The following is a 19,892-nucleotide window of genomic DNA, read 5'->3' on the forward strand; positions in this document are numbered from 1 at the left end:
GATTTTTGTACTTGTGACTAAAATTGTTTCTTCACTTGAGAGAAATGAGAAATGTATGACTCTTCAATTTATTGTTTACAGACTGTAGTTCTCCTGCATCCATTTTTTTTTCATAATACTAGGTTTTCCCTTTTTTTCTTTTTTTTTTTTTTTTTGTTATGCTAGAGAGAAAATTCATTTGACCGTGATAAGGTCACTTAGTTGTAGCTTAGCTCTCTTAGAATTTTCAAAAGAGCTCTGTAAAGTTTGTTTTTCAAGTTTATTCTTATTATTCAGAAAACCCAATTGTAGGTTAGCATTTTTCTTACTGGTTTCAAACCAGAAATCATGAGTTCAGTACCTAGTTAGATTAAAACATAATCATTCTAAGCAGTATACCCATTAAACAAAGAATTTAGTCTGTTGATAAACTTCTGTAACTAACATCTAATATAAGTTGAAGTAACAGCAGTTGTAGCTGTGTTTCAATTGTGGCATTGGTCCATACTTTAAAGAAATAACTTGCAATTTCAGAATTTAATTTTGTATTTGTCCCCCAAAACATGTTTTTCAGAATTAGACCTTTTATGTTTCAAGTTAAGATGCGAATTGCCTATGAAATGGCAAAAAGCTTGTAATAAAATTACTGACTCGAGAACAGCTGTAGCTTTTGGTTTTCTTGAGAAGATACTGAAGATGGGGCTAAGTGATTGGTGCTTTTTTCATGTACTCTTATGCTCTTTCCTGTCTTCAGAAACTTCCATTGCAATATACTAGTACTTGTAGAAAAACATGATTTTGTACTGCTCACTCCCTTCTTGCCTCCTATCTCCTTATTTTTTCTTAGCATTCATCCCCTTGTCTTATCTTCCCTTTTCCTTTAGAAAAATTATTGCACACTGTTTTAAAGAACTAACATTTAATGCAGCAGCATTTGTCAATATTTGGGAAGACATGAAAACCTTACTACTGTTTCTTTATTATGGCTGTTGTGCATTTACATTCTTTATATAAGGTGATCCACTTGCAGTCTGATCCCAGTTGACTGGTGATCTAGAGGTGCAAAACTGTCTTTTGCTTCCCCTCTTTTATCCCATTAAATATGTTGGTGTCAGGGCTCTTAATTGTTTTCTGTGGGTATCTAAGACTTTTACAAACTGTATCTGAGAGTAAGAAGCAATTACTTTCTCTCAGTGGGCAGAAGTAGGGGCTGAGCATGGCAGCTGTGGCATCTTCTCCTGTTTCTGAGTGCAGTATCTCACAAGTATACCAGTATCAGTTCATTTTGATTTGCTCATTGTAATGTCAAGATTTTTTTTTAATGAGATTGGGTGGTAGTACATGTCACTTCCAAGTTACAGTAGTCACATGGAAAAGAGTTTTTTCTGGGTAACATTTTAACTTCAAAAATAGAGTGTGTTTTCTTTTTGCTTGTAACTCTACCGGGGAACGTGCTTTAATTGATAGACTTGATTTACAGTAACTTTCAAGATATTGTCCCTGTGCAATTAAATTCTTCTATGTTGTATCTCTTGAGGTAGTGTATTATTTTGCATTTCACCTTTCAGCAGAGTTGTGTAAGAGGTTACTTTGTAGCGAAGTAATAATGAAGTCTTTGGAGCGCAGATGTAACTAAGGAAGTTCATTTTATCTTTTGCTAATTTGGTGATGCATTCTTTTCCAAAACATAATTTGAAATACTGCCTATTGATACCTTGAGTTTATGTTACTAACTTTTTCCCTGCTACTGCAAGTAACTACTGTAGAGTTGTCAGGCATAGTGTATTTTTTTCCTGGTATTGGTTTTCAAAATCTAGAAACTTGTAATTTTTTACACCTCTAGGAAGCATTACGACTTCAACAAGATGTGAGAAAAAAGAAGCAAGAAATCCTAGAGAAGCACATTGAAACACAAAAGGTAAAATGTTAGCATTAAAGAAAGTCAGTCGTAAAATCTCAGTTCACTTCTCTAAAATATTTCAGAATTGTAAGCATGAGCTACAAAACTATTGTATTAAAATTAGTGTTCTTATAATGATGTGATCTTACTATTTTAAGCTTAGTGTTTTAACCTAACTTGTCTTGCTAGTTCACTTAAAAATCTACAAGCTTATGCAAATTGGATTTTATTTTAGCTGAAATTGCCTAATTTTGGTATAGTGTGCACATGTCTTTTTTTGAGAAGTGGAAACCTGAGAGCTCTACTCTCAGGTTTTCCTGAGAGCAGGAAAAATTGATGTAGAAAAGTATGTATGACTGCATTCAGGCTTAGTAGGAGAAAAAGACATAAGCATCATTTAAATTGTAAAAAAGTTTTGAAATAATTTTAATATGTTGAGCAAATCTGTCCCGATGAATTGGAGATATCAGATGTTAGCAAATTAACTAATGAGAGATTCAGTCAAAGCCTTCAATTTAATTTAAGCTATAAAAGGCCATTTAGGTTGGGTTTGGAAATCACAGCAAAAGAAACACAATATTCTGTTTTTCCATTAGTTATAATGAAAACTTGGAAGCAAATCTGTAACAGCAGTTGATGAGTAAAAAGAATAATTTTTTACATTTGACAGATGCTGATTTCAAAGTTGGAGAAGAATAAAACCATGAAGTCAGAAGACAAAGCAGAAATAATGAAAACACTGGAAATTTTGACAAATAGCATTACCAAGCTAAAGGATGAATTAAAAGGTGTATCACCAGGAGGAGGGACTCCTTTAAAAAGCATGAAAACTAAGACTCAGGTACTCAAGTTTTGGTCATCTTTTTAATAAGATGAATTAATCTCCACATGTCAGCAGAATGAAAATATGCAGCCACATAAGTGTTATTTAGAACTGTACTGATTTAATTTTGAAGTCTTTGAAGTGAGATTCATTTTGCCCTCTTTTAAAAGGAATATAGTTAATATTAAACCCATGCTATTTTAATGAAGGGCTTATCCAGTGTTACATAGATACTATATCATCTAGAAAACAAAAGAAAGGCAACAACAAACCAAAATTCTATGATTATTTCTTTTGCCTTACCTGGTCTTTTGTGTACAGTCTGTTTTGTTCTTATATTTTAACAGAAATAATGAAAATACTATTTCTTATGCAAAGGATTATTGCCACGTGACACAGATATCTTTGGGTCAGGTTTAATACACAAAGCAAACTTCATTAAGCAAGCTGACTGCTGTGCTAGTACATAATTTTATGAGGTGGTTTTTTTTTGTTACTGAAAATGTTAGCTATATTGAGCTTTCTAAGACTGAAGTTTATAGTGATCAGTTTTCCCTTGATCTAGCTGCCTATGTTTGATTGTATCTATGAAAGTAGTTTCCCTCCTCTGCTCTAATTCTTGTTAGTATATGACTATAACCTTTTTCCCAGCTGCTTAAAGATGCAATTATATTAAGTTTTACAATTCAGTATTTTGGTTTTTATAGAATTATTTGTTCCCAAACAGGTGAGAAGGTAGTTCAGATTTAAGCAAAATTTGAAAAGTAACATTTGAAGAAATCAATGTATTCTTTACATTTTGAGCTTTTCTTTCTTTATCAAATGAGGAAATTTCAGTTCTTGAATCTTCAGAATGCTTAGTTGTCTTTAACTAGCTGGTATAGTATTACATCCCTGATTCAACTTGAACGGGTCATTAATTTTCAGTTTGAAACCGTATTTCTGCCACTTTATTTTGTATTGAAATATAGGCATTAAAATTAAGTGCAGTGTAAGTTACAGCAATGTACACTTTTGATAAGAAATGTCAAAAAGAAGTACTGAAATGATCTGTATTTACTCAGCTCTAGCTTCTTATGCCTGGATGTTACCTGTTACTCATCCACACAGACTGTACACACGGATGAAGTCCCATCCCCCTGTCCCCTTCTTATCCTCTCTGGATAAGCCTCTGGTCATACAGCAAACACTTCAGTCCCCCAGTTATCTTAGTGGGCTTTTGCTGGACTCTATCCAACATCTCTCTCTTGTGCTGAGGAACTTGGGGCTGGACAAAGCCCTGCATTTGTCCTCTCACCACTCCAAAGTAGAGAAGGATCACCTCCCTTGACCTGCTAGTGGTGCTCTTTCTGCTCCAGCTTAGGAGGCTGTCAACCTTCTTTGCCACAAAGACACATTGCTGGCTCATCTTCAACAACTTCTCTGCTACCAGGACCCCTCAGGCCTGTACTAGTGGTTGCAGTTATTCCTCCCCAGTTGCAGGACTTGGCATTTCCCTGTGTTGAAATCTTTCTGTCCTGTTGCACCAGGTGACAGAAGAATGGAAACACAATCACCTGCTGTAGCAGCTACTCTTGAATTTTGTATTGCTCACCAACTTGCTGAGGACACACTGTCTTACTATCCTGGTCTCTAATGAAGATGTTAAACAGTATTGACTGCTGAGGTAAACCTCTAGTGACAGGTCTCCAGCTGGACTTCCTGTCACCAATCAGAACCCTTTGAACCCAGCAGTTGAGCCAGTCTCACTATCTATGTATGCTTTTGGCTGTGAGGGGGGATGTTGGTGGCAGTATAGAAAGTCTTACTGAAGTCTAGAAAAACAACTCCCACTACTCTGCTTACCAGACAAGCCAGTTATCTCATTGTAGGTGACTGTTAAGGTCAAGCATGATTTCTCCTTCCCTTTCCTCTTTCATCTTCTTGTTTTAGTATGCTTGGAAGTGGTTTCCAAGCCTTTGGAGGATAAGATTGTTGGCTCCTTCATCCTCTCAGGGATTGTGGTGATGCTGTCCAGCGTGTAGTTCCCAAATCTTTTAGCTAACTTGATTCTCTTCCAGCAAAGGTAAATCTTCCTTGTTCCAGGATTTTCCACTGGTCTCAGGGTCTGGGGTTGCTGAAGGCTAATCTTTCCAGTATAGGCTAAGGAGTAGGAGGTACTGAGTACCTTGACTGTTCCTGTGTCCCTTGTTGCCCAGTCCTCTTTCACATTCTAATGAATGTCAGCCCACATTATTCACCACATGGTGCTCCTGACAGGCTGACTCCTTTTGCTGTTCATAAGCATGCAGAAGCCTTTTTTCTTGTTCCACACTCCCTTGCCAGATTCAACTCCAGATAGGCTTTGGCTTTCCAAACCAATGTGTGCATGATCAGGCAGTTTCTCTTTATTCCTCCTCTGATCAGACCTGCTTCCATCTCTTGTACATCTTGGTCTTGGATTTAAGTTTTGTCAGGAGCTCCTTGTTCCTCCTGGCAGGCCTCCTGTCTCCCCAACCTTTATTTCCTGCATGTTGTGCAACTTGCGGAATGTTATTATTGAAAATCAACTTGCCTTTCAGGCAGATATCCAGGCCCAGGGTCTTAAAACAAGAGTTGGCTGAGGAAGTTGTCCAGTTGTTTGAAGGAGGCCTCATCTATTTCTTTTACCTGACTCTGCAGCGTGTAGCACACACCCACTGCAGCATGTAACACACAGTGGTCTTCCATCTTGACTCAAACCTTTGACAGGCTCGTCACCCATACCCAGGCAGAACACTGTGCACACAGACTGCACTGCCACTTAAAGGGTGACTCCTGGTCCTCACTGTTCTGGCTTGTCCTTTTGTAAGAGACACCATTGGTCGCAGCATTCCAGTTGCATGAGTTTTCCTTTGGTGTTTCTGTGCTCTCTGAGATTGCAGCCCTGTTAACTGCACACAGACATCTAAGTCATCCTCTATATTGCACATGCTGTGTGTGTTAGTTTACCAGCTTTTCAGGGAGACACTGATTTCCCAGGAAAGAAATGAGATCTTGCCCCACGATACTGTTCTGTAGGCTATCCCTCATTTATATGGATTGCTATGTGTATGCTTGGGTCGGTCTCTTCAACCCAGTTTTGCTAGTTTTCTAATCTCCTGTGCCCGCATCATCCTTTGCTTTGCAACTTGGTCCATCATTTCCTTGTGTGGTTGTTGTTTTCATTTAGTGAAGTGAGGTGATACACTAATTTGAATTAGTTCCAGTGAAGTTTCTAAGCTGTTTTTTCATTTATTTTGTAGTCAGGAAAGGAAAGAAGCATTTTAAGCAAACCCATTTCATAATGGACAAAATATCCAAGCTGTAGAAAAGTTGCTTTTATTACAACCTCAGGGAGGTTGTACATTATTTGTGAGCATTGTTTTGTTAACATTTGAAAGAGGAAACAGTCTCATCTGACCTTTGTGAAAGTGAGGAATTAGCAAGAGCCTTCTATTAAAATTTACAACTTTGACAATTTTATGAAAGACCTTGCTCTAGGTTCTCTAACATATTCTTAGCATGTAAAACCTTGTCAGCTTAGAAGACATTCCAAACTGGAAGCTTTAGGTAGGTGAGGCCTTTGTGGCTGTGCCATCATTTCTACCTATTCTGGCTTGTCCTAGTTCCCACAGATTATAAGGAACTCTTCCCCCCGAGTCTGGAAATCATTGTTGGTTCTTGGGATGTCCATTCTTGGTGTGCTTCTTGGTATTGTCTTCTTGAGACCTGGCACAGCTCTGCAAAAGGGAAGTCTTCATTTAGAGCACTAGAAATAAACCTCAGAAATCCTCAGACTTTATGACACCTATCTCACTGGCTGCTTATGAGTTCTGTTAGTCATTAAACTTCAGAAGTGGATGATGTGTCATTGATGTATTACAGCACAGAGGGATTTGAGAGGAACACTGTTTTGAGTTTTGAAAACCTTGAAAATCATTGTACGGAAGATAATGAGGTTTTTAATTTTATTTTTTTGTTTTTTCTGTGGTTACCATAAACAGTCAGAGAATGGGGCTGTGAGGGGGTCAGGTTGGAGTTGCCAGTTGAATAATCCAGCTTTTTTTCTTTTAAAGCTTCCAGGAAAAAAAAAAAAAAAAAGAAACAAAAAAGCCCCCTCTTAATCATTCACTGGTGATACTTGGTTTCCAACTGTCACAACTGCGAAACCTTCATCTCTTGACAACCAGCCTTTGAATGGTTACATGCTGTGGTTTTGTATCAACAGGTGTAACTCTTTCACAGTCATCTATAATTTTACCCTTCATTTGTGATGTCACTGTTTGGAACAGAGTTTCAAGTTAAATTTTCATGGTCACATAAAGCCCTTTCCTGCATCTGTGCCAGCACTTACACCTTATTGACTGCAATGAACATGCCTAAATTTGGGTTCAGAGACACCTTTCGGTTTCATACATATTTTTGAACTTCCTTGTAGATTTTTTTTTAAGGTACTGTGTGCTGGAAGTGCATCAGACCAGCATTTTGTTAGCAGTGATCTTATTACTGTGGGTTTGGTTTTTTTTTTTTTTTTTGTACTGTGGTCTGAACAGAACTATCATTCGTGCTTTTTTGCATTATGTAATTGTACTAAACTTAAATGCTTTTTCTCATTAACAATTATAGATTTTGCATTCATTCATAATTGTCCTGCTGTTTTCTTTCTTGTAGAATCCCTTTTTATCTCATCATCACTACTATATAATTTTGTATCTTTTATTTTGTGAATATCTATTTTGGAAAAAATTCCATTGGCTTTGGCTGTGTATGGTAATCTAAAAGCTTCGATGTCAGCAAGCTCAGAAACTTACTGCTACACATCAAAGTTTTGTCTTGCCAAGAAGGCTCCTAAGCTTGTGCTTCGAAGATGGAAACCTAGCATAGTAAGCAGTATACCTGCAAAGTCACAGCTGCCACCTGAATTAATAAGTCACAACTTGGTTTCACAACAGCTGCTTGATTTCAAATTCCTTTTCCTTAGAATATATAGGAACTTGTTTTCCAAATAGAGATTCTGTGGCAGGCCTCTGCCATACCTAGAGGCCAACTCTGGCCAGTCCTTCAGTCACTGTGTATTTTGAAGTAGAGAGCTGATAATAGCGTAGCAAAAGATTCTTAGATTTTATCAGAAAATTGTTTACTCAGTAGAGAATGTCAGCTGTGGAACTAATAATTTACCATAACAATTTCTTAGATGCAGAAAGAGTTACTAGATACTGAACTGGATTTATACAAGAAGATGCAAGCTGGGGAGGAAGTTACTGAATTAAGACGAAAATATACAGAACTACAGCTGGAAGTATGTTTGTCTTTTCTTTTGTAGCAATTAACTTTTAACCAAATGTTTTCATATATGTTTATTAGTTTGTGTGCTGTATCAAACTGTTTTTTTTCCAGAGTGCAATATTGAGTTTCATGCAGATGAAGGCTTTTAGCAATAGTATCAGTTTCTGAATTCCACTGAGGTAGAGAAATAGTATTGTCTTTAATTTTGATTGCTGTTCTGTTTAAATTCTGTAACTATTTCAGTGATGTGACAATTTATAGTTTTGTGGTAGTAATATTTCTTGAGAGCATGGAGCATTTTTAAATTATTGCTTGTTGATGGTGTTGTGTTTCATAAAGAAGAGCTAAAACCCACTGCTTGATCTTTAATTCTTAAACATAAACAAAAAAGGCTGAAGTGCCAAAAGCAGTATTATTACATCATTGGTTTCAAGACAAAGAGGACTTATCGAAAGTAAAAAATACAGTGTTTCAAGAAGTGTTCAATTTATAGAACACTTTTTAAGGACTTGCTTTTAAAAATTTTCAGAAGGCTGTGCAAGATAATTCATATCAGTGTCTTAATTTGAGACATTCTGAATGCTGTGGGTGTTATTCTGTTATATTGCATTATCTTGCCTATATGATTGTGTAATAAATGCTTAATTGCATGATAATCTTATTTTTTCTACTGTTAAACAGGCTGCTGTGTTGCTTAAATCATTCGTAATGAAGTCTGGTTATGTCTTGTGTATAACTACATATGAACACAGTGCACATACCTATGGCTGAGTTGCATTAAAGTCTTACTTTAAAACCGAGTTGTTATGCAGCTTTGGTAATTGTAAAAATAGGTTTATTAATAAGCCAAGCAAATTGAATAGAGATGCCATAAAAGGTTATGCTAATGATATATATTCTGATGGTGAATAATTATTTCATAGATGTACCCGAAAGCTGTTATGCAAATCATACGTTTAGAAAATTTGTGAATTGAATGATCTGTAAAATAGAAGAGGAAAAGTGGGTGCGTGTTCAAGATAAAGTTACACTGTAGTTGAGTGTAGTAATCTTACTCTATCTCTCATTGAGTCTGTTTGTGTTTCAAGCTGGAAAAAATGTAACTCTTTCAGGAGAATTAATTTTTCTGGTAAATTAATATTCTGAGGCCTTTAGCAAGTACTGCTCAAAGTAGATGGAGAATAGAGTTACTTGTAAAGCACACTGGTGTGTTAGGAGGAACGTGGAATGTATCCCTTGTAAAATTTACAAGAGGCATATAGAGTTTTTTTCCTCTTGATGTTTGTTTGGTTCTTCAGTATTACAATTTCTTATGCAGATCTTCTGTTCATTTATTGTCTTTGTGACTTTTACTTCTACAGTATCCATGTGTTGCTTCTGCTGCTCATAACCTCCTGTTCCTTTTCAGCTGGCCCTTATTTTTCCGTGAGAAAACCCAAACAGTATACAGCTTGATTGTTCAGTCAGCATAATTCTTAACTTTCTGGATTAATTTAAAACATTTTAAAATATTTTTAGAAACCTCAAACCAAAACACAATTAAAAAAAAAACATAAAAAGTGAACTATATACTATTGTGAGCTTATCTGAATAATTTAATTAATAAAATCATAGTAGATTGATCTTTGTGTGTGTGATATCACTGGCATGCATTAAAAAATGCTTTATTTATAAGCAGTAGGGTTTGTTAAAAACATTGCTCTGGTGATTTCATTTTATTTTTGAGTCCTTTCATTTTACATTTGAGTCTTACACCAAATCTATCTGGGTTTGAAAAGATTATTTTTTTTATTGTTGTAAACATTGGAATTAAATCCTTGAAAGTGCTTTTTTGAAACTTAAAATAATTTTAAAAAGTATTTTTAAATGACTGTCAGAGGTATTGTCATTGGCCCTCTGCCTTTTCTCGGAGGCTGCATGCCAGTTCTTCAGAAAGGATACACAGGCACTGTGGGAATGGAAATTAGTGGGTACTTAGAGCCATATAACTAAAGTGAATACTTTGTCCTTGGAGGTGCTTGTTACAGCCCTGGTTTCGTGCAGAAGTCCTGGGTGGACTTTCAGAGACAAATTAAGTAATAAGATACCCTATCAAGAAAATTGGTTGAGGAAATTTCAGATGATGTACTGTGGTTCCCTTTTCCTGTGAGGACTTACCTTCACAGATAAGGGCTCTTTTACTATCTGACTTTAATACCTGGTTCTTTTTTTCCTATTTCCTTTAATACCTGGTTCTTTTTTTCCTATTTCCATCTTAATTTTGATATATTAATAATTAACAGTATTAGCTTTAATGTTATTAACATGTTCATCTTTTGCTATTTTAAGACCTGTAAGCTGCTCTTTCTGAGGCTTGTTTTAGGATGCGTTTTTAGGAAACATCAGAATGTGTGATTATTACTTTTGTCTAAATATTTAGCTTATGAATTTTAATACATCAATATGTTATGTATAAACATCTTAGGCTGCCAAACGAGGGATTCTTTCTTCAGTTCGTGGTAGAGGGGTTCATGCAAGAGGTCGGGGTGCATCACGTAGCAGAGGTAGAGGAATACGAGGCCGGGGTAGAGGCAGAGGAGTTCCTGTGCATGCAGTTGTGGATCATCGACCTAGGGCATTAGAAATCTCTGCATTTACAGAAAGTGATAGAGAAGATCTGCTTCCTCATTTTGCGGTATGTGGCAGTTTCACTTTTTCTGTTCTTTGGATGCCATTCTTCTGCTGAGTGACTTGTTTTCTCTTTATTCAGTGCATCTGAAAATATTACTTAGGAATGCATTTCTTAACACAATATACTTGTTCATGGAAAAAAGAGGATGCATTAAAAAAAAGTGAACAGTTATACCAACCAAAAAGCTATCTTTATTTTTTTATCTATGCTTTGTATAGAGATGCATAACAAGACCAGACATTTATACATGCCAATATATATGTGTGTGTGTGTGTATTTAAGGGGAACAAAAGTGCTTTCTATAGAGATGTATAATGAACTTAAAATTTGAGCAGGGTCTTTGCAAATTCTGGTGTAAAGCTAAGGCCATAAAACTTCAAAATGATGCAATGCAAGGCATTTGACCAACCATAAGATGATTCTGAGACCAGTTTCAGTAATGAGTGAAAGAAAACCCTAACTTTTAAAGTACAGAATTATATTGTGATTTATGAATATTGCTAGATTACATTTTGCTGGTTACATTTCATGTTTTTCATTTTATTATGTACTTGTCTAACTGAATGTAAAGAATATAAAAATGAAAACATAGAATCAGCCACTGTTAAAAGTTAGTTGTATGGTGTCAAGTCATAAATTTGCTCAGAACTTAGCATTTCCTTATACTTTGTTTTTCTTTCAGAGACTTAAATTTACAACCTCTAACAAACAAAAATAATTAAACAAGAAAAACCCACCTTAGTACTATTGACAAGTATAGTTTTATTGCAGTGAAAAAAAATGTTAATTTTCTGGATTGTGCATTTGATGTTTTATACTTTCTCCCAATTCCACGGAAATGCACAGAGCGGCATTTCTGGTTCCTCTGCACATCAGCAGTGCACTCCACCTGTACAGGTGTTGGGCATTGTGTCTTGCTGTGATGGCAGCATTACAGATAGCAATACCCTATAGACCATTGCAGGAATATATGGGTCATGTTTTTGAGATGCTGAAATCAGTTAAGTTCTGAAACTTTTTCTGCAATCCCCATGTCTAATCTTTTTGTGGAAGAGTTTGGTAATAGACTAATGGAATCATCTCAAGATCCCTTCTTTCTGATCAAGAGAGAACTACTGAAGCAGAAGAACCTTTTTGTCTTTCGTAACTTTACTTCATAGCTGTATGTTTACAATCAGGAAATCCAGACACTACAGCACTTCATTTTTTAAGAAATGCAAGTAAGAGTGGCTGTATTGCTTGTAAATACAAGTACTCTGATTGGCAATAAGGCTGTGAAAGGTGCACTATTCTAATTTTATATGATTTTTCAGGGAATTAGATTTAGGGCAGCATTTTTAGAGGTGGAGAACTATTATCACTAAGCTTTTTTTTATTATTATTTATTAAAAGCAATATGGTGAAATTGAAGATTGCCAGATCGATGACTCTTCTCTCCATGCAGTGATTACCTTTAAGACAAGAGCAGAAGCTGAAGCTGTGAGTAGTCTGTTAAAAATATTCTGCAATATTCAGCTAATTTCTGACTGTTAGACTTCTGTATTTGATAAAATTCAATACTGCTAATGATGTAAAAACATTGTAAAAGAAGTCTGACACAAAATCTTCACTCTATATCATACAAAATTTTTACTGTTATAAGCTGTTTTACCTAAAAATTGACATGGAGTATCTTTTCAGCCTTAGATAGATTTCTGTGCCCAAAAAGCAGGAAATGGTAATAATTGGAAACCAAATATAGAAGTGTAGAGGGAGATAGGAATTACCTGAAAAAAGGAGGTAGTACAAAGAATTAAGAAAGATGTGGGCAGGGGGAGAAGGAAGATATGTTTGGTACAAAGGTTGAAGTCAATATAATGTAATTTTTTTTCTTATGAAGAACCATTTCACTGCATTTGTGTGCTTTTCCTCAATCACTCACAGGTGGATTCTGTCTCAGCTGTGTTCAAGGTGAAGTTGAGAATGTACTCTGGAAAGTGGGGATATTTTAGCTGGGGCAGGGTTCATGATCCATATGTGAGACATCTGCATTCTAGCTAGGATTAGAACTTAAAATTGTCAAATTATTTTCTGTGTCTAATTGCACTGTCGTTTTTAAATTAAAGTTTTATGAAAACTGTGTTTAATCAAATATAGTAAAACTTATAGTTTCCTTAAGCTGTTCTTATATATCATATTTCCACTGGAATTTCTGTGTTTACTACTAAAGCAGATTTAAGCCTGGCAATTGGAGAAGCTGTAGAAGGTAATCATTAAAAACCTCTGTTGAGGCCAACTGTGAAGTAAATGCAGTTAATATTTTACCTTCTTAAATGAAAATAGGCCTAGGTTTTATGACCATATGTGTTCTAGCCTGGAAGGAAGAGGATTCCCTGTTGCAAAATGTTGCATTTTTATGTAGCAGTAATTTCTTCCAAAGATTACAAGTTGTTTCTGGACCTAAATGTCACATACAAGTACTTAAAAAAATTCTAGTTGTGTGACATTGTGATGAGACTCTGGACAAAAAGCTCCTGAGCTGCATTTTAATAAGCACAGAATCTTTTAAATTTATTATAAATTTATATGTACAGATTTAAAATTTATACCTGGGGACTTTAATATCACACAATTCATGTTCAGATGTCATCGAACATGTAATTGTTTCTACATTTTGCATTATGCTGTGCTTTCAGATTGTACTATAAATCTTTGGTGACCATGACAGTTATTTCGGAATGTTGCTAACGCTGATTTATGCTCATTCATGTTACTTTAATTTGAACATACTATTTCCAAAGCAGCCACTTAATGCAGCTGGTACTTAGAAAGGCATGAATATCCCATAAGTTAAAAATTTTTACATTTCAATTACAACAGCTTTACAGGAAGAGTAACATTTTCCAGTAGATTAGGTGGTAATCACAGAGAGGCTTTTTTTGAGTTGTTTGGGTTTTTTTTATTTTAATATATTGAAACATGGTATTTCTGGAATGTGTTAATTCTTTTAAGTTATGCATTAGTAGTTCCGTGTTAATCTTTGAGAGGTGAAGAACCCATAAAGATAGTATTAAAAAACAGGATGGTGTTAGTTCACTGTGTTACCCACATCACCAAATAGTTTATGGCTTTAAAAGCTTATTTTCTTCCTGAGATATTTTGATCATCTTTCTGAAAGGATGTGTCAGTTTCATGAGCACTTTTTTTCAAACTATCAATGGTAACTCAGTACAAATGTTACAGCTAGGATTTTCTTTTAAAAAAACAGGTTGTTGGTTTATTTCTGGCTTTTAAGTATTATTGAAGTGAATTTTTCTTATAACAATAAATATATAACTAAAACATTTAAACTTATTTTAGGCTGCAATTCACGGATCTCGTTTTAAAGGACAAGAGTTAAAGTTGGCATGGAACAAGCCTGTTGCTAGTATGTCAGCTGTTGAAACAGAAGAAGCTGAACCTGATGAAGAAGAAGTAAGCTTACTTTTTCTTCTTTTTCTTTGCTGTATTTTTTTTTAAGAAAAATTATTTTCAGAAGAAAGGGATCTGTTGATTCTTAGTTAGATTTTGTCCAAAACATGAGGTTTTGTACCATCTAGTTTAAATAGTAATTTTTTAGAGGGTGAAATTTCATAATCTAATTTGCTTTTATAAAGAGATATGGCTTGGGAGATACAAGTGAGGGAATAATTTAGAGTTTTAGTAGCTTCATTCAGACAGCTACAGTACCCCTGCTGAGTGCTAGTCTATATCATGGTTCAGGAAAGATATTAAATCCTAATCCAAATAACTGTAATTGGTTAATGTAGGAATAGTGGGGCAACGTTTCTTGATCCATTTAACTCATTAAACTCAAAATGCCAATGTTTGTGAGTACTGAAAAATAAATACCACTTGGGGATGAAGTCAAGCTGTCTTTTTTCTAATTCATTCTATGTCGGTTAAACTGTATGCACATAATTGCCATAGTAGCTGAAGCACAAGTACACATTGACTTACTTGTATCTTTTTCCCTTGATATTTTGGCAGGCCTACCATAAAAGCAGCTTCACGAGATTGTATTAATAAAACAAAATTTGGTTATTTTTTACATTTTTTAGTATTCAATTTCTGATTTTTTAATGATGTTTGCTTGGTTTATTTGGTCTTTTTTTTTTTTTTTTCTCTAAAAGCAGACAGTTTGTCCATTCCCTTTCTTCTCCAAAAATTCTTACTTCCTTTTAGCAAGTCAGTCAAAGACACGTACGCTACCTCCACCACTGAATATTCATATTAGACATTCATGCATTCTCACTAGGTATTATTTTCCTTGTATACACAAACCTCAAGTGTTGTCAGACAGTAATGAGCTGTGAGTGAACAAGAGGCTACACTGGGGAGTCAGAGCATCTTAGATAATTTGTCACTTTTCCTTCAGGGAACTATTGTCTGTGAAGATGAACAGCAAAATATTTGCTTCTGCAAGGAGTCTACCTTATTGAGAGGTCTCATTGAGTTACTGCTTCACTGAGACTTCTCCATTTTGCATAATGAAGGAAGGGCATGCAGGGATATTCAAACACTTCAGCAGAGTAAAGGAAGGAAAGTGCAGATACATTGGTAGGTGAACTGAGGTGAGATTCGTCTTCTAACCCCACCTGAAGACACTGAGAGTACAAGGGAACCTCTGGGGTATAGGTAGTGGGGGAAAGGGAATGAAAATTCTGTCTGCCCTGGAAAAGGGAAAGCACAGAAAGTACAGAGATTTACCAGATGCTTATTAACATCTTGTAATCTGAGAAGTGTCTGTGATAGCAGAACAACTGATTTAGGCCATTGTTGTTCTTAAACAGGAGTCATCAGGTGTGGAAAAAAACCTATGAGACAGGAGAAAATAGGAGACTGTTTTCCTTCATTCATAAATTGATGGACTCATCTAAAACTTTCCAGATTGTCAAAATTTAAGTAAAAGGGGGAATTAACTTTTTTTCTTGTTAAGAAATAATTATTTGAGTATTTAGTGGCAGATACATTTTTTTTTAATATTCCCCTTACCATTTATTGTTCTAACACTTTTCTTGAGGTCTGATTTTGTTCTTAATAGTCTAGCTGATTTTATTGTCTCTGGACTGTTTCTGCAGTCATTCTTTGGCTGATTATTCTCATGGAAAGTATATAGGGGATGAACTTGAATCAAAACCCTTGCTGAGATATTTGCTATACCAAATGTAACCCATAAAACTATTAGTTTAATTGTACTTTTGGTAATAGTGTTGCTGGTTTCTTACAGTGGTTACAGATTTTTTTTTTTTAATTTTACATGATTGGCATACTTGCTTCTGATAATTTCCCATTTTCCAAACAAGCTAAATATTGACCTCATCTAAGATTTGACCTCATCTTTGTCTAATAAGATTATTTTAAATTTCTACAACTGAACTATTCTTACTAACCTTCACCAAATTTCTTTACATAAGGGACTTCTATTCAGGTATCCTTGGGAAATTCTGCATTTATATGCCATTGTTTCCTTCTGTGAATTTTGCATTTCTTCTAGCATTTGGTTAAGTTAGTGCTCGAAGTATAATGTTATGATCCCCAGGTACTGGATGTATGAGTTTAAGAACTTTTTGTTAATGTCCTGAAGTTCATTCAGTTGCATAAAAGAAATTTTACATAGTTTTGTTGTTTAAGAGTTGGTACTTATGTGGGATTAGATTAAGGCTAGATTCTTACAGTCAACAGCTTGAACTTCAGTCCTATGTTCTTTGAGTTTTGCATGCCTACTTATTTAACTTCATTTTGTAGCAGCTGTTGTAAACACATGAGAACAGTTTCCTTCATTTTTTTCCATGACTAAACAGCATTTTTGTTCAACTAAGGAATACTATGCTGAAAAATAGGTGTCTTAAGATTTGAGTGAAACTGAGTGCTTAGATGTAAAAAGAAACACACACACAAAAAAAAAGAAGAAAGAAAAAAAAATAGATCATTCATCAGAGTAATGTTCTTAATAAAGACATCTAGTCCATATATAAAAATATGATGAATGTCTTTTTGGCTTGGATGCTATAGAACATCCTTGGTGAGTAGCCACTTAATTTTGGAAGCACTTAATCTTCCTAGATGCTTGATGTCCTGTAGTTGGGTTCCTAACAAAAGAGTTGACTACTGAGTCAGTAACAGGTACTTAGAGTACAAGATGTGTAAGAAGAGAGATAAAATAAGCTTTTACAATTTGAGAGACTGTTGTGTCAGAGATGTATCTTTGTAGCTGAAAGCCCTTGATAAGTGTTTTTTTCATGAATTTTTAAAAAATCTGAATAGCATCTACAATGTCCTGCAACAAAGAATGTTAATTCTTGGTAGACATAGTCCACCAGTATCTTTATATGAGACCTGCCACCTACATGTTTAATTCTTATATTTTCCTGATCTTGTATCAAAAGAAAGCCTTAATTCTCTCTTCACTTTCTCTGAGACTCATGGAATCATTTGGGTTGGAAGGGATCATAAAGATCATCTAATTCTACCCCCCCTGCCATGGGCAGGAACACCTTCCACTAGACCAGGTTGCTCGAAGAAAGCCCCATCCAACCTGGCCTTGAACGCTTCCAGGGAGGGGGTGTGCACAACGTCACTGGGCAACCCGTGCCAGTGTCTCAGCACCCTCACAGTAAAGAATTTCTTCATAATGTCTAATCTAAATCTACCATTTTAAGGACATTATGTTTGTCCTATCACTGCATGCCTGTGTGAAAAGTCCCTGTCCAGCTTTCCTGTAGGCCCCCCTCCAGGTACTACAAGGCTGCTGTAAGGTCTTCCTGGAGCCTTCTCCAGGCTGAGTAACCCCAGATTTCTCAGCTTGTCTTTATAGGAGATGTTCTCCAGCCCTCTGATCATCTTCATGGCCCTCCTCTGGACTCATTCCAAGAGCACCATGCCATACTCCTGTCATACTTCCCCTCAGTTACTTTCTCTCCAGTCCAGAGAGTCGCTATGGTTGTTCCTCTGTATGGAACTTGTTCCTGTTTTTTTCATCATCCCTACTGCCACTCAGCCTGTGCAGCTTAAGTTCTGCATCGTGCACCTCCTAGGGACTCCTTTTTAACTGTGTTGTCGTGTTTTAGCCTGCTGACGATCTATACGAGGGGGTAGAGGTGAAGTCCACATAAAGCTTTCTGTGTTTTAGTGTGGCTCAGAGTATCCAAACACAAATGGACAGGCAGGTCAGGTGTCAACAGAGCTACTTTATAAAATGCACATTACATAGACAAAAGTAATGAAGATACTGGTTTCTCCCTCTTGTAAAACAGCCTACTGGAAAAGAGAGAAGGCTTAGTTCTATGCTTTTCTTCGGCTTAGAGCCTCACATCTCTCCAGGAGGCTTCCTAATTTCACAAATCAGCCTTCACACCTGTTGAGTTTGGTAGTTTTGAAACAAAAAGCTACACTACTGTGACAAGAGCAATAAGTAATGAAGACCATGACTGTTGTATAGCAACTGGGAAAACTTTGCTAGCAAAAGACATCCTTGTGTTTGTAGTCCTTCCTTTAGCTAGTGCAGAAATTGCTGTATTGGTACAATCGTCAAAAAAGTTTGAGAGGGATTATTCATATGTACATCCCTGTGTCTTATATGTAGACAAAAATTAAGCAATAAAGTAAGTGTGAGTTGCATGTCTTGGTCAATTCAAAGCCAAAGTGAAAGAAAAAAAACATGTTTCTTTTACCATTCATTAATATATGTGTGTTATATATATATACAGCTTACTTTTTTGAAACCATTAGTGTTACATATTTAAAAAAATAACTACTCTTTATTAATAATTACAAGTAGCAGAGGTCTGGTTATTCTGACTTTTGGTCTATCACTAACTTTTTCTGACATAACAGTATCCTGTTTTCTCTTGAAGTTCAGGAAGAATCTTTGGTAGATGACTCACTGCTTCAGATGATGATGAAGAGGAGGAGGATAATGAATCTCGCTCCTGGAGAAGATGATTCAGACTGCCTCAATGACAATGCAGAACTGCACCTGTGTTGCTTAGTATTACCTAATGTACTTCTGCATCTTTGTATTAAAAGGTTGTGAGAATTGGATTCGAATATAGACTAAAAGCAGCTGGTTTGGTATACATTTTGAGAGATTGATGTTTGAGTTACATTTCAGTATTGATTGCTAAAGACATCATACTAGGAACATATGCATGTTTTTATTACCATAGTTCTACAGAAGTTACAGAATTCTTGGTTCTTTGTAATTTACTGAATTGGTCAACGCAGATGACCAAAAGTTGTTATAACATAGATAATTTTTGTTCTATTTCCAGATACGGAATGAAAATTTGCATTTAAATCTTTGTGAATGTTTTCAGAAATGAATAGATAACAGTACTAAACTGAAGTCTCTAAAGTTATGTATCATATATTGCCATAGTAGTATGCTTAGGCTTTACTATGTACTAGCCTTTTGTTGGATTTGTGTACGTATTTTACCTATGGGTTTAATGATAAAGTGTATGACTGCTTTGCATATAAGTCCTTATGACTTTAAGATGTTAAAAATAAAGAAATGGAATGGTCTTAAAAAAAAAAAAAAAAAGCAAAAAAAAAAAAAAGCATTAACCAAAAAATCTAAGGCAATGGTCCTTCATAATGAAAAAAAAAAAAAAAAGAAAAAAAAAAAAAAGAAAGAAAAGAAAAAAGATCATTCAAATGGCAACCCCACCCCCATATTCACAAAAGGAGCTCTAATCACTGTCACTTATACTAAATCAGTATTGAATATAAAAAGAAAAAATCAACATAATGTTTCATTTACATGAACACATAGGTGTACTCCATTGCATAAAAGCTTTTGGATATCTTCTGAATTTTAAACTGATTTAAGTCAGTCAATAGAATATTCTAACAATATGGGATTTATTCTGTGTCCCTCCACTGTGCAGTTGTAGAAGAAAATTTGATCCCACAGAAGTATATGCAGTACAGAAATGTAATTTAAAAAATACATTAGGTGAAGTGGAATATTTGGTAGGTAATATTCTAAAAACTTGGACTACGACACTTCCGAATCTTTTTTTATTCCTGTGTTTTTATTGTTCCATTTCAGAAGGAATACTCAGCAGATACCTAGTTCACACTATAGTATATATTCATAATTTAAAAACACGAAATGTTAAGAGTTAAAGAAATACTTAATTGGCTCTTTCTCATGGGGCTTTCCATTGTATTAGTCCTGAAGATTCTCCTCAACTGGAGAAAGGAAACCA

General features: G+C 35.4%; 1 protein-coding gene across 3 annotated transcripts in view; it reads left to right on the forward strand.

Moving 5' to 3' along the window:
- RBM26 (RNA binding motif protein 26) overlaps positions 1-19,294 on the forward strand; it is a 50,054-nt gene extending 30,760 nt beyond the window's left edge. For all 3 annotated transcript variants that reach the window (XM_030446240.1, XM_030446256.1, XM_030446247.1), the window contains 7 exons: positions 1,823-1,897; positions 2,550-2,720; positions 7,897-8,001; positions 10,453-10,662; positions 12,052-12,138; positions 13,999-14,112; positions 18,534-19,294. In XM_030446240.1, the coding sequence (XP_030302100.1) occupies positions 1,823-1,897; positions 2,550-2,720; positions 7,897-8,001; positions 10,453-10,662; positions 12,052-12,138; positions 13,999-14,112; positions 18,534-18,554 (783 nt within the window). In that variant the 3' untranslated portion in view covers positions 18,555-19,294. The remainder of the gene's footprint in view (positions 1-1,822; positions 1,898-2,549; positions 2,721-7,896; positions 8,002-10,452; positions 10,663-12,051; positions 12,139-13,998; positions 14,113-18,533) is intronic.
- The last annotated feature ends 598 nt before the right edge of the window (positions 19,295-19,892 follow it).

Source organism: Calypte anna, chromosome 1, assembly GCF_003957555.1.
Source record: "Calypte anna isolate BGI_N300 chromosome 1, bCalAnn1_v1.p, whole genome shotgun sequence".
NCBI lineage: Eukaryota > Metazoa > Chordata > Aves > Apodiformes > Trochilidae > Calypte > Calypte anna.